The 15,107-nt window shown below is 40.5% G+C and overlaps 1 protein-coding gene across 2 annotated transcripts in view; it reads left to right on the top strand.

Moving 5' to 3' along the window:
* LOC117428091 (unconventional myosin-Ie) overlaps positions 1 to 15,107 on the top strand; it is a 53,467-nt gene that overhangs the window by 6,174 nt on the left and 32,186 nt on the right. For both annotated transcript variants that reach the window (XM_058995226.1, XM_058995225.1), the window contains exon 2: positions 12,347 to 12,487. In XM_058995226.1, the coding sequence (XP_058851209.1) occupies positions 12,347 to 12,487 (141 nt within the window). The remainder of the gene's footprint in view (positions 1 to 12,346; positions 12,488 to 15,107) is intronic.

The raw sequence follows: 15,107 nt of genomic DNA, 5'->3' as shown, positions 1-15,107 counted from the left end.
CGGGCTGATTTACTGCTCTTTCACGCATATTGAGGCCTCATGGATTTTGCTGCAAATATCCCCCTGTCCCGACTGAGGCTCTTTGTTCCTCATACTTTAATAAAAGGTATTAGCACAGCCCTTTGATCTTACACCTTGAAGCTTTATTAGATAAAAAAGTAGGTTCTAGTTTTAGAACAGGATTAATACAGTGTGCTTCATTCTTTTATTGTAGTAAGCAATAAGAAGTGTCAGAAGTACAAATATATAACATATTATGTACGGTTAAGCTTGAAGTAGAATATGTAAGCTGTAAACCCGACAGGGTGGGCAGTATTGGGCAATACCAGACCGTCCAAGGGTGTAATGAGGCCTGACGCCACAGGCGGAGGGACTTATAGCCCCTGGAAGGGCCGGTATTTCCTGATACTGCCCATGCTGGAGAGTCTTGTTGTGCTTAGAAAATGGGCAACTGTGATGTTGGGGGGGTGGAGGGGAAGGCAGAAACAAGTTTTGTGATTTAAAACTTGAATACTATGTGGCTCAAGTATATCTGTCCAGGTGAAAAGGCATTTATGCTAGTACTTTTTATTTCCTGGTCATCTATTGAAAGTTAATGTACCCCCCTGCCAAGGGTATTAGCCAATGAGATGCCAGGCAATAAAAAGCCAATTTTCTAAAATGTTTTACTAAATAAACGCAAAAGAAAGGAATAAAGATAATGAAATAATAATAATAACGAAGGAACGAAGTAAATAAGAAATAAATTCTTGGATGGATGAAAACAGCAATTTTTTTTACCCCAAAAAAACTCAATACAGGCTTACGTAAATGTTACTGCGGTTCTATTTTTAATGCGACAGGTAAAACCGACTATTATTCTAGGAAATCAGTTTGTTCCTTGTGTTCTAAAATTAAAATGTTGTCTCTGAACAGTTCCAAATAGACATAACATCTTCAATTGGACATGAAACGCTGCCTTGAGGCCAGCTGGGGTCCTGCTCTGCCTGTTTATTTAGTCTCTTGGAAGCAAGCATACCGAGAATTCCCTGAACACAGATAACTGGCTGCAGCAGTACACCCCATGGAGCACCGTCACACAGATAAATAATGAACAGGCTTACTTGCAGAGCAGCTAAGATATCACTACACTCGCTGGAGAGGTTCAGATATCCAATCCCAAGTCAAGCTTCATACAGGGGCTGGACAAAGAAATCAAAAAGACCTGCAACACATAGCACACTCTTGTCTGTAAAATGGGCTATCCTCCTTGAGTAATTGGTTATACCATATATGGCATTGAAATATCTATGTTGCAAGTCAATTTCAGTCAATATACAAGACATTCAGCACTTTGATAGCAGGTTGGTGGTAGGTACTGTTACAATGTTCAAAAAACTGATGTGTCACAAACTCAAAAGTGATGACTATGGGCAGTTTTAGATGCAGGGAGTCAAATGCTGTAATCATCGAGGAAGTCAAACTCATCTGTTCATACCCATGTTGGCCCTATACCCTGTTGATAGTGTTTCAGGGAATATGTGACTGTTTCTTTTCAGATATAAGCGTGTTAATTGTATCATTTGTTAATTATGCATTAATCCTATAATAAACCATCTTTGAAAAGGATTTATTTTATGCTTTTCAAAAGAAATGCTGTTAATAAAGATGGTATTGTGTGCTCTCTTCTTAGCAGATGTTTTAGTGATTTTTAATGTTTTATGAGGCATTTTTCAGCGAAATAATGAAAAAATGCTTCAACCTTTCCCATCACGATTCTGTAGAATCCATCTCGCACGGAAATAACTAAATCCTCTGCTCAAATCCCCCCCAGACACATCTCAGCAGATTTTAATCGAGTTTTAAATTATATTTTGGGCACTTTTTTGGTCTGTGTCTGGGAGATGAAGCCAGGGCCTCTGTCCTTCCTTTGGAACTAACAGGAAAAAAAAAAAAAAACCTCTTTGCAAACCATGGCAATTGCATTTGTATGGTATCCTTCATGTACTGTACATGCATCCCAGGGAGCTTCACAAACCAAAAGCAGCTGTACTGTGTCAATTAAACAAAAGAATGGTCTAAAAGATAAGTCTTAGAAATATAAACTGCCTCTGCACTCTGACAATAAGCAGGGAATTCCAAAGCTGTGAAGCACGAAGACTAAACGTCCGAGCTCTTCAGTCGAGGTCTAGGGACAGACAGAAGGCCCAGAGAGCACTTGCTCATCTCAAACTACAGCTAGGCAATTAAGGAGTGGGAAGATCTATAGAATGTGTTTATCCATGGTAGGCAGTGCAAGGACGTCTGTTGGGGAGATTTGGCTCCAGTAAGTAGGAGGATTGATTCTGGTTTGATTCTGGTCACCACCACTGTGGTAACTTCTACTAATTTAAGGAGTGTTTCCTTACAGAACCTTATTCTTGGTACATGTACCAGACCATTGTTACAAAGGGGAAGTCTATATTAGCATCCTCAGTTAACTGAAATATGACTAATGAAAGTTACTGTAATAACGTTTATAGACATTAAGCACATAAGGCAAAGAATCAAGAGCAGCTGAACTCAATTTAGGTAGCTTCTGTTACTCCTTTGAGTACCTTCATGAGCTCACAAATAATACTTTATAGCTTGTTTTCTATGTGTTTTGTGTTTTGATGAAAAGATCTTATAAGGCTCCATTTTAATCCTAACCTGCTGTGTCAAACTTTGGTTTGTTGCTGTTCTTCCTAAATGGTAAAGTGTATTGATTTGGTATTTACTTGAAATTTATTTTATTTTTTGTGTACCATTTGTTTAATCTTCAGTTGGTGGGAAGTTAACTGGATGGAGAAATGGTGTTTGATATACCAATAATTATTTTGGTTCTAAAACACATTTTTAGGTTGCCCTGTCAATGGTACTGTATAATATACTGTACCCCATAGCTTGCTTCACAGAAATTCAGAAGCCTGTTTTCTTTAGCACTTCTGACACTGGGTGCTTTGTAATTTCAGTTGAATATGGTCTTTATAAAGAGGTCTAAACGATCAGTGAAGTAATGGAAAACTGTTCAAGTGAACACAAGCAGCATAGTTTGAAGGCTGTTACCCAGAACCCATTTTCTGTTCAGAATGTTACAATTGTTTGCTGTTTAGCTTTTAAATAATTGCTCTCAGGATTTCACCTGTGAAACTGTAGTACTTCCATACAGCACAGTGTACATTTAAGATGTTTCTTCTGTGGGTACCCAAAAGCTTATTAAATAACACTACTAGCGTTTAGCTTGTATGAAACCCCTTTGTAGTCTTTAGTTTCAAGATTCTTCACAGGTTCCCTGCACATAAGACTGGGGCTCTTTTCAGATTGAACTTTGCAATGTTTGAGCCCTACAGTATTGTGAAGCAATTATCTGAAAGGAACAAACATTTAAAAGATATAAAGACTCCTTAGTCCTAATAGTAAATGAACTGCTCTTACCTGCAACGAACTAAACAGGGTTATAGCCAGTAAAAATGATACTGTTTAAAATGGTTTTCCTCTGATCAGAAAACATGCCCAGTACCCAACATGTAAGAGAAAAAGAGTAAAAAGGACTCCCCTCATTTTAGATCAATGGCTTCCTTCACCTACCATCACTTGCCCCTCTGTACTGGTTCACAGGCCTCACTGCAATGCACAGTCCCTTGAATAGAACGTCTGTGGCTTCTGGTGCAGTACTGCAGAAAAGCACCAAATCCCCTCTGACTGCAGTACTTTATAGAGACCAGGGGAGGCAGAACCCTTAGGGCTTGTTAACTATTAGATTTGTCTGGAGTGGCCTTCCTACAATCTACTGTAACTTACAACAGCTGCAAATACTGTAGTGTCTCAGGTACTCGTGTGTCTAACAGTGATTTGCCCTTGAAATAAACCGCGGTGACCGGTACTATAATTAGCTTCCTTGTGCTAATATAGTTGACTGTGCCTCTGTGAAGGCTGTGAGCACAGTCCGATTTCCTGATGTTTGGACCACACAAGAGTATTTATTTATAGAGTTTTGATTATCATTTTTTGTGTGTTTCTCTATGATCGGTAGAACAATATGGCATTTTTTTATAATTAAAATCCGGTTTAGGAAACATGGCTATTTTTATGGCATTCTTTTGTTCTTTCTTTTCCCTTTTCCTTCCTTCCATTTAATTAATTCCACCCATTTCATATCCCCTAAAGTTAGCAAACTATGGTTGTTGGGAGAGCCAAGTATATTTCCATAGTACGCATTGCTTACTGTTTTCAGGTGTTCCGAAGTTCATATGGGTAGTTCTATAACTGTGCTATTATAAGATAAAAGGCTTGTTTTATTTGTAATGTATTTCAGATGGTGGTATTAGTGGTATTGTTGCATGGCATTGTATAACTGAATATTTCTCTTCATGCAGCAGAATGAGACATTGGCCTCCCATCATGTAACATGACAAACCGGTTCTGAGATAATCATGCTACGCATTGAGACAAAAACAGTGTGAGGTTTTAATAGTTGTTTTCAAGGTGTTGGGGAGACTCCATGGCTTGTGTCCAGAGATCACATTTTAATAAAGTAATGAGTTTATTCCTCATTCAAGTGTAGCCAGTTTTTGTGTGATGTTGTTGTTTTAGTAGTAAGTGATGCAGTGGGACCTTGTACACTCTGGACCCTAGCGACTCATTTTTTACAAGTTGTTATTCACTAGTGTCTGACTATGCATTATCAGGGTGTGTACCTTATCCAACAGTTATAAATATACCAGTAGCTCTGTTGCTAAAATCTGGTTAGTCGGGATTCCAAAGAAAGTGAAAAAAAAAGTGTACAATTTAGGCCAGATTAAATGGTGTCAAAGAACAGGTAAATACGGGGGGGGGGGGGGCTCCCGAGTGGTGCATCCAGTAAAAGGCTCTCCGCGTGGAGTGCAGGATAGGCCCTATGTTGCCAGTTCGAGTCCAGGTTATTCCTTTGCCGACTGAGGACTGGAGCTCCCAGGGGGCGGCGCACAATTGGCTGAGCGCCACCTGCGGGAGGGAGGGCTAGGTTGGCCAAGGTGTCCTCGGCTCACCGCACTCCAGTGACCCCTGTAGTCTGGCCGTGCGCCTGTGGGCTTGCCTGTAAGCTGCCCAGGGCTGCATTGTCCTTTGATGCTGTAGTTCTGGGTGGCTGCATGGTGAGTTTGCAGTGTGTAAAGAAGCGGGCGGCTAATGGCACACGCTTCGGAGGACAGCGTGTGTTCGTCTTCGCCCCTCCCGAATCAGCACAGGGGTGGTAGCGGTGAGCTGAGCCTGAAAATAATTGGACACTACTAAATTGGGGAGAAAACAAATTAAAAAAAACTAATAAAAAAAAAAAAAATTGCAGACTACTAAATTTAAAAAAAAAAACAAAACACAGGTAAATAATGCAGGTCACAGAGCGCTGCCTTTTTTGTTGTTTTTGTATTTTGATGGTGATGAAATCAAACCCTTTTTTGGTAGATTCCGCCCTCCTGTGCATCCTGTATAGAAAGTGCTTTGCCACAGATGGCTCTGTTTGCCTGCCTAGTGACGAAAGATAAATACCATTAACCTTCATTTGTTTTGCTTGTCTAAGTTGCTGGTCAGAGTGAATGGCAACAGGCAGGGAAATCTCCAGGTGACAAACTTGCCAGCTATTGACTTTTTGCATTTTTGTTTTGTCACTGCTTCAGTCCTCCACATGAATTGTTGTTACCTTGGACACTACCTATTATCATTAGAGTCAAAAAAGAGAGAGAAAAGAGGGAGAAAGAATGCTCTCTGCTGACTGTGTTTTCACTGTCAACTGAGCTTTAAAAAGAACAGAATTCAAGTCCAAAATTTAAGATTTTAAAGCTACACCCATCTCTACTTACAAACCACCCTGCTCACACACACTCTCCTCTTTGTTTTGGAATAATTCTGATGCTAAATTAGGCCAACCAAATGAATGTCGTCTCCGCTGGTTCTGCTTTTCCATTGCAGTGAAGTCAGGGCCAGAACAGTCCACTACCATCAAGAATGTCATGATTTCCTGTGGCAAGTCCTCCTCTTGCTCTTTTAAAAGGCTTGGCAACACTGGTGGCTTTTTCACTGGACCTGGCAGAACTAGACCTGTTTTTCCACCATGTGTGTGTCTGATTTTTAGGCTGCCCTACTAGTTTTAAGTCTGCCTGCACTAGCACCGTTTCCAACAAAGCTTTAGGGGCTTACAATCAGGGGCAGTTTCTAGTAGCCTGATGACTATTCCCGCTTCTTGTTGGTACATCCTGTGGCCAGACCCACAGGGGAATGCTATTGTTCCCAGGAAGTACAAATGCTGCAGAGATTGCAGCTGATCTTTCAGCCAGTGCACTGTCAGATGATCTGCTAGAGATGTGGTTGCAATGTGATGACTTATCAGAGGTAACCTATATTTAACAGATTCCTGCTGGGTTCTGGTTTAAGTTTTTCACAGTTTTTGTTTTGTTTTTTGTTTTATTTATTTTTTTTGGGGGGGAGGGCATTGTTTTTAAGTATAAATTCCAAACAAGGACTGTAGCTCTACAACAGCTCAACAAGAGCCCACAAGTAAATGGGAGGGGGGTGATTCTCATTGGGTGAGAGTGATTACTACTGCTTCATGGAAGGGGGTGTTGGTTGAAGATGTGTGGGGCAGGGTGAACAGCATACCCCTTAGAAGATATCCTCCCAGGGCCGAGCTGGCCTGGACTTGGTTGCAGACTTCTGCAGTGGACAGCAGTATGAACTAGTCTCTGATTTAGACCAGTTTGCCCCCCCTACCCCATGCTGAACTGGTCACACTGGTCATATTGACAACAAGGGATAATGGTTTCCCATTCTAACCAATACTGAGGCAGTATCACTGTAAAACAATCAGAAAGGACATCCTTTATATTTTCCCCACTTTGTTCTAACTTGACATGCTGTATATAGTAACAAGGGTATGTGTAACACTCCCTCATTGATTGGATCCCCTCAGCATTATTAATATAATGACAAGTTTAATGCCAAGTGAAAATAACTAGTTTGCCAATAATGGACCAAACCCCTACACTTCAATATAAGGCAGACCTGGGAAACACACAAACTGCTTTTAGGAGTTTAGAAGGGTTGGCATCTTTGAAGGGTTAATTAATCAAGCTTTGGTATTGCCTGTTACATGCTATTGTGGCTACAGTAACTGCCATGCAACCCTGCCATAAAATGCATCGCCTTTCATAAGAAACTGCAGTTTCAGTGAGTACTCAATTAATAACCCTTCTATGACTGCGTTAATAGCAAGCCCGAGTGCTTCGCCAAACCACAGAACATTGGCTGGAACATAAAACAGCTGAGGGAGGTATGTTGCATTCATCATTTCATTTTATTCGGTAATTTGATATTAATCTGTTTGTTTTTGTTTTCAGATTTAGAAAAAAAAAAAAAAAGTTCTAATTGGACAGAGTCTAATTAATGCCCAGACAGTCTGAGAGTTACAAGCAGCAAGCAGCCTTTACAAAGTGCTTTTCAATAGGCAGGCTCCTTCGCTCTGTGATGAGGGGATGGAAACCATTTCACATTTTTCAGTAAATTCCTGAAGTTATGAATTTTTCCATAATTTAATTTATGTAACTACTTCCGGGTGTTTGGTTTGTTTGCTTTGCTTAGTTTTCAGTTATTTTTATAACATATTATATTACATACTACTTCAAATGTGTAGTTTTTTTTAACCTTATAAAACATATATATTTATGAAATACATGCATGTGCAGGCCTAAATATATTTAGAAGTTTAGCAAGTTTGGCATATGTGTGTGTTAATGTACATTATTGAAGATCTGGCTGCACTTACTTGAGGGTGGAAGTTAGTTTAGTCTGTTGCCAAATGTATAAAATGTTAATTAAAATGGCAACAGTGTGGATTAGTCTGTAATGTTTCTTTTAATAAGAGCAGAGGGCACAGTAATGAAACCTTGGCACTGTCTGAATCTCGTGGATTTTCACAGTGAGTGAAGACGGAACAGCAAGTACAGTATACGACTCCAAAAAAAAATTAAACGAATGCCGCCTTCAAGACTGAATCAAAAACACAGCCATTTCCTGTGCCCTGGGCTAGGCTGCTTGCTTTCCATATATGGCAATGGAATTTGCATGAGCAAATGATGGCCTATAGATCTGGGCTGGTGCTGGAAATTCCACAGATCCTGAAGGATTGCATTTTGGAAACAGTATGTTACCAAACTTGAAAAGATTAGGAAATGGATCTGTGATGCCTTGCATTTTTGGCACAGACTCTTAAAGATCCCCATATGTACTTGCAAGGGTGGTTCATGAAGTATCATGAACTATAAAAAAGACAAAAAAAACATGTGGACAGTGCAATATATAACAAGTATTGTGTTATTAAAGAGAAAATGTGTGTATTTTATAATAACTTTAGTCATTCTGCACCCACTTGTAGCAGTCCCAAAGGGGAAAAATGTCTTCTGTGTTACCAAGTACTGTACTAGATACCAGGCCATGTTTAGGAAACAATAATTGCAATAATAACTGGGTTTTGACCATTGGAGCAAGCTGGACTCTAAAACAGGTAATTGAGGAGTGTTTTCTTGTGATTTTAAGTGTACATGAAGAAATGGAACAGGCTTTTTATTTCTGTTTTGACTTGTATGGCTTTTTGGTTGTGTATTCTTCTGTCGGAGGAAGTGGTTCCCTTATTAGAAATGCAGTCTCTGTTCGTCTTGTGGTGCGCAGGGGTATTACTGCCAGCCTTCGTGGTCATAGTGATTTGCAGTCTTGAGGAGTTTTCCTGCTTTTAACTTCAATTCATAATTCATTGTATTACCCCAATCTGAACCCTTGTAAGCATCTATTAGGGAGGGCAGATGATATGTCCATGGTAATGGCTCCACAATATCCATTCCAGCCTGTTCGACACAGCATAAAGACCGCTGGGGCCAAGCAATAGTTATTTTAGAGAAATAAGGGGAATAGGTAACGCTTAATAAATATTATCATGCTCCAAATCTGTGTTTCTGATATATCAACAAACTATCTGGTTATGGTAACACTTTGGGAGCTCAACCAAGAACCATTTCCATCCAGAATTTACAGGAGAAATGCTTAATAAATACAACTCCATCTGTTCATACGCTACTGTCCGTAAAGGAGGTCACTGTGTCTCAGTACTGTCCTAATACTTGTTAAAGCTAGTCCAAGCACTACGATGCGTCGTGGTTTTGCTTATACCTTTATCATCTAGAAACTGTTATTCCAATCTGAAAATTCCCAGTAGAGCTATAAGCCTCTGCCTTAAAGCAATATCCATGGCAGCCATCAGCTGTGTGTGTTTGATTCCAAAAGGCCTGCTCTAGGAGACTTCATAATGAAAACAAATTAATGAGCCAAGCAATAGTACTGTAGTAGCAGTGTCATAACATGGGTTATTTAGTTGGAGTGCATTTGTAGTGTTTACTTTACAGTGGCTCAAACACATGAAAGTCAATACCACATGTACACAACATCTGGTCTGCGCCTGTTTTGTAGAGAAATCCTGAAGGGATGAAGTAAAGCTGCCATTTACTTAGGAAATTGTATTTTTTGCTGGTTCCAAACTTGACATACCAATACATTTCCATCTAGGAAGTCTACCATACTTGTAAAAATTCTACACTCTCATAAAAGTCTATAATGCATCATACATATAAAACACTACAGGTTTTTTTCTGATCGACAGCCATCAAGAAGACTTTTTGTTGGAGGGAAAAAAAACCTCATCAATTGATGGTATGGAATGTTTGAATGCTCAACCACACAGTGTTTTGGCACAAAGGTGCTTTTGAATTAGGCTTATTTTTTGTTTATTATGTGAATGAATACGTGTGCTTGAATACAGACTGGCCACATGATCAGGATTAGGGGAGGTCTCATTGGGTGGGTAACAATTACCAAGGGCACTAGGCTTCGCTGTGTGGTGGTACCAATAGATTTCTCTAAAGTTTTAGTTAGAGACAGGCGAATTAAAGATTTTGCTGTTGGTGTCTATATAAAGAGTCAACAGTGATGGTCAAAAGAGCAAATAAGTATTAGTCCTTTAGTAGTAAAACAACATTAAAAGCATCGCTACCAAACTGCTTGCAGGCTACAGTGAAAGGAAAGGAAAGTTTAAGGTGTTTCTAAACCTCAGGTAATGTGTGTTTTCTCCACACCATACTAGTTGCTAGAAGCTCTAAGCTTGTAGCGATTGAAGACCTACCTTGCAGCCTTTGCTTTCATCTCTTTCTTTTGGATGACGGAAGAATCGCCAGCTCTTTAGATATGCAGGATACAGATTTCATTTCAGTGGAAATATTCAGGGTAGGTTTGATTTAATTCTTTGCCAGCGGCAGGACCAGAGCACTCCCATGTGCTTGTGGGAGAGGTGGAGGCAGAGAGAGAGGTCTAATAATGTGGAGCTGCTCTGCAGGTCAGCCTGCTCCATTACAGCTGGTGTCTGTTGTTCAATAAAGCGCTTATTCCTAAAAGTGTTACTTGCACATCCTGATTCAGTCCAGTATTGTCATACGTGTGTTTATATATGTTACCAAAATGCATATTTGTTCATTTCTTTGTTTTGAATCCCCTGTCTTGCATATGGGCAGCAGTGTGGAGTAGTGGTTAGGGCTTTGGACTCTTGACCGGAGGGTTGTGGGTTCAATCCCCAGTGGGGGACACTGCTGTTGTACCCTTGAGCAAGGTACTTTACCTAGATTGCTCCAGTAAAAACCCAACTGTATAAATGGGTAATTGTATGTAAAAATAATGTGATATCTTGTAACAATTGTAAGTCGCCCTGGATAAGGGCGTCTGCTAAGAAATAATTAATATTATGTGAGTTTCGGTTTGACTACACTGCTGCGGCCTGTATAAAATAGTACCAGAACGGAACTCTGGCTCGACTACACCACAGGTTACTGCTGCTTCTGTTCACTTTGAACGAGAACGACTTTCTCTGCTGCTGCAAAATGTCTGGTAATGGAAGTAATGCCTTCTTCGTTAGTGGGTGCCATATCGGAGAAATCTTATCTAAATATTATACAACTGATTTGCATGAATCCCAGAAGTGTTCCAGTCAACACCTACCCCTCCTTTATAACTCAGTCAGCTTAGCCCTGACCTCGTCTTTCAGGAATCTCACTGGTTTGCTGGCAGCACAAGAGAAAGCAGATGTTTACACCTTGTAAAACCTGTTAATCGTTACCGCCTGGAAAGGAATTTTAAACAGGTATTTCAACATGCATGCCATTAAACAAAATGCACAAAGAAACATTCCTTCCTCTACCAGCTAAGCATTCCCTATACAATTGATCCCCACTTCCCCAATTCTAGTTGTAATATATTAATAGCTTGTAAATAGATGTACATGTAATGTATGTGAGTGTTTTCTATGGCTAGTCATTGCGGTGAACATTTAGCAGTGCTGCTTCACATTGGAAACCACTTCTACTTCTCTGGAATTTGGGGAGGTAACTGTAAACTTGTGAACCAGTCATAGGGTAGTGCTACAGGGAATGGCTTTAACTCATTGGTCACCAAGAGCACATTTTAGAAATATTCAAAAAATACAAAATACTAACATACAGTATTATGATAGCATGTGTAAGAAGGCAGGGGCTGTGTGTGAAGCAATGCGCACTGCAAGAGAGCGTCTGAACCACTGTGCAAACGAACTCGCCTGCATTTGTGAGCTTTTAACCTCCTCTCGTTTCGCGACATGCATTGTATGTTAGTTGTTGTGTACTGTTCATGGTTCAGTTACTAAATTTGACAAAATACTTTTTTTTTCTCTCTAATTTTCATATGAAGCGGAACAGCCGCTCAACAAAAGCAGCTTCTAAATCAAAGCTGGCAGTGTCCTGCAGTTGATTCATGCAGGTCTTTTTATATACATTGCTGACTGTGTCTCACAGTCGCAACACGTCACCCCCCTGTAACAGCAGCCTGACCCAGAAGTCTGTGACTCATGCACACTATGAAACATGAATCAGTGACCCTAGAGAGAAAAACAAACATGTTTTTAGACTGGGGAGAAAAAGAAAAGCTGAGCAAGCAGACTTCACAGCTATGTGTGCTCAATGTGAGATTGTAATACTCATGGTGCGGAGTTACCTTTCTGAGCACTTTGGGGATTATTAAACATAATTAGCATTTTTTTTTATTGTACCGTAGTGAAAATTCCTTTGCGCTTGCTTTAAAAAAGGGCACCGAGTCTAGGAAATAGAGCTCATTAGAGACATTTCAACAGTTCAGTTGGCTGTCCTACAGCCTCCCTGTGGTGGTATTTAGGCCACAGCTGTTTAGATCAGATAAACAGACCCCCGTCCCGTCCGTCTCTGATTGTCTAATTGTTTCTGTCGTTTCCTTGTAGGGGAGCAAAGGCCACCGGTACCACTGGCAGAGCCACAATGTGAAGCACAGCGGCGTGGATGACATGGTCCTGCTGTCCAAGATCACAGAGGACTCCATTGTGGAAAACCTGAAGAAACGCTACATGGACGATTACATCTTTGTATCCTTTTCAGAAGCTTCCAAAATCCATGCTCATCTCCGACATTAAGATGAACTGCTGCCTTATTCAGCCGAGCGCTCGATAAAATGGCATTCTGAGCCGTCAGTTCTTATAATGTCATTCTTCATCGACCGCTTAGTTCAGCAGTTAAAACAACAGCAGCTGCAGACAACAAAGTGGGGGGAGCGGCTCTGTAAGAAAACTGCTCCTCCTTTTAAGATGTGGTTAAGTAACCAGTAAGAAAATGGTAAATGATACTGAAGGCCCTGTTGTTTTAATCCCTTTGCACAAAATAGCTTTTCTGTGGAAGAATAATTGCCAATTCAGCATCAAGATCTGCTGTTGGCGAGAAATAATTAATCTGGTTTAGTGAAGATATTTTTAAAATTGCTGAACAAGACACCAGGGAACTTTTAAAAACTAAAGTTGAATTCCCTGGCTCCCCAAACGTGGCTGTGGAGCAGCTTGTCAAAGACCCATTAATTACTCTGTGAATCTCTTCCCACGTGCAGGCTTCTGTCTGGGACAAAGGGCAGGAAGTGAAGCAGGGCATGCTGGCCTGCACTGGGCTTACTGCTGCCCACTCTTAGCTTTTCCTTTGGTTTTCAAGAGCTTCTTCAGCAGACATGGAGATCTGGAAAAGCATTTAATTGCTGGATAAAAAACCTAAATGTACCTGCATTGCATGAAAAACAAAGTAGCTGTTAACCAGAAGCCATATGGGTAGCAGGGTGTTTCAGTTTATTATGTTTAACCTGAGCCAGTGAGCGTTGAAGCCTGCAGGTCTATACTATTCTTATCCAGCTTCAGCCTACTCTCCCTATTCCTTCCCATTTTCCCTACACAAAATCCACTGTATGTATATTTCTCTCTGGGTTTAAAGCAGTGGTGGCTAAAGTTGGCCCTTGCACTCCTGGTCTTTGTTCCAGCCCTGTGCTGAATTGTTTAATTGGACAAATGAAACCTACATCCAGACCCTGAAGTAGTTTAATTATATAATTGTATCTGTTTAAACCTGGAGTGAAATGGCCCTCCAGGACCATGATGGTTTACAGTGTTTTTATACACAGCCTGCCATATAATATTCTCTCTGTCAGTCTCTCTCTCTCTCTCTCTCTCTCTCTCTCTCTCTCTCTCTCTCTCTCTCTCTCTCTCTCTCTCTCTCTCTCTCTCTCTCTCTCTCTCTCGTATATTTTAAGTTGTGTTATTCTTGTTTTGTTTCTAACTTTTGTTCATTGAGACCATCTGAACCTTGTCACGTGTAAGAAAAAATATTGAGGCGTAAATTGAATGCAGCTTAGCTGTGACACAGGAGTTTAATCCCTTAATCAATCCCCTAATTGTTGTCAAAACAGCAGCAATGAAAGTGTGACACCCTGTACCACTTCAGCTGGGGATTACTGCAGTGGCCACTGAATGCAGCCTTTATTAGTCAATCAGGGATTGGAATTCCTGCTGCTCGTTTATACCAGCGTGTTCACTGGCTGTTTCTCTAAGTGGCTTTTCAACCCCAACACAAACAGGGCAATGTTTCCATGCAGAAGTCTTTGAGTTGATCTCATTTCCTCATTCGAGGGGAACTAGATCATTTATGATGCACACATCTTTAGCAGCAATATTACTGCATTTAAAACCCAACCAAATCTGAAATCTTAAAAAAAAAAAAAAAAAAGCTACTGCAGAAAAAATTCATAGGAGCTGTTGTAAAGTTATTAGAATTGTGTTTTTCAAAATGAAAATGGAAATGTTGTTTCCTTTGATTACTGAGTACAAGGGGATTGTGTTCCAGAGACACCAGTATGTGAAACACAGGAAGCAGTTTTTGTTACAAACCAAATGTTCATTTCAATTGCAACTTCAGCATTGTAGTAACACTTTCATTGCTAATAACAAGACCTATTAAATAATTTTTGTGGGATTGGCGCACCAGCAATGTAGTGAATTCTTATATGCCTGTGTCAGGATGTGATAATGTCCAAACAGAGATGTAAATAATTGCTCCCCGCTACCATCAATGGTATTGGGGACTTGAAGCAGGCACTTCACCTCCCAAACAAAACAGTGTGTCCAGGGTGCAGCGCGGCGCCACGCTCTATCAAATCACCGCACGCAACACAGCTGATCACAACAGAGTCGTTCAGCAGTATTACAGCTACGCCCTTTCCCCAAGATGGCCGACTTCCCTGTGAAGGCGTATCACCAACCTTACTTAGCACCCTTCCTGGTCGGGAGGTAGATTTGCAGCTCAGATTCATTCTCTCCCGTTCACAGCCTGTTATGAAGGATTGTGCACAGTGTAATGAAGCCTTTATTAGGGTTATTATGAATGCTGCATAGTGGTCAATTCAATTAAAGCTAATATCTAAAGAGCACCATGTTATAGGCTTGAACTGGTGATATTTCAAACTGTTAGTGTAAGCACTTTGATCAGCCCACTTTGAATTGTCTTACAGGCTGGGATTCTAATAAGAGCAATGGCGGTTGAGTGCTCCCAAAAACACTGCAGCTCAGAGCACCTTAAAAATGCTCCGTCAGAGAAAAACAAGTGGTGCCTTTGAACACTAGTTAACGTGTGTTTCTGCATATACTGCTGTGCAAAGAAATGTATGTATCTTCAGAA

This window comes from Acipenser ruthenus, chromosome 21 (genome assembly GCF_902713425.1).
Source record: "Acipenser ruthenus chromosome 21, fAciRut3.2 maternal haplotype, whole genome shotgun sequence".
Classification (NCBI taxonomy): domain Eukaryota; kingdom Metazoa; phylum Chordata; class Actinopteri; order Acipenseriformes; family Acipenseridae; genus Acipenser; species Acipenser ruthenus.
This window is presented reverse-complemented; position numbering and strand designations above follow the sequence as displayed.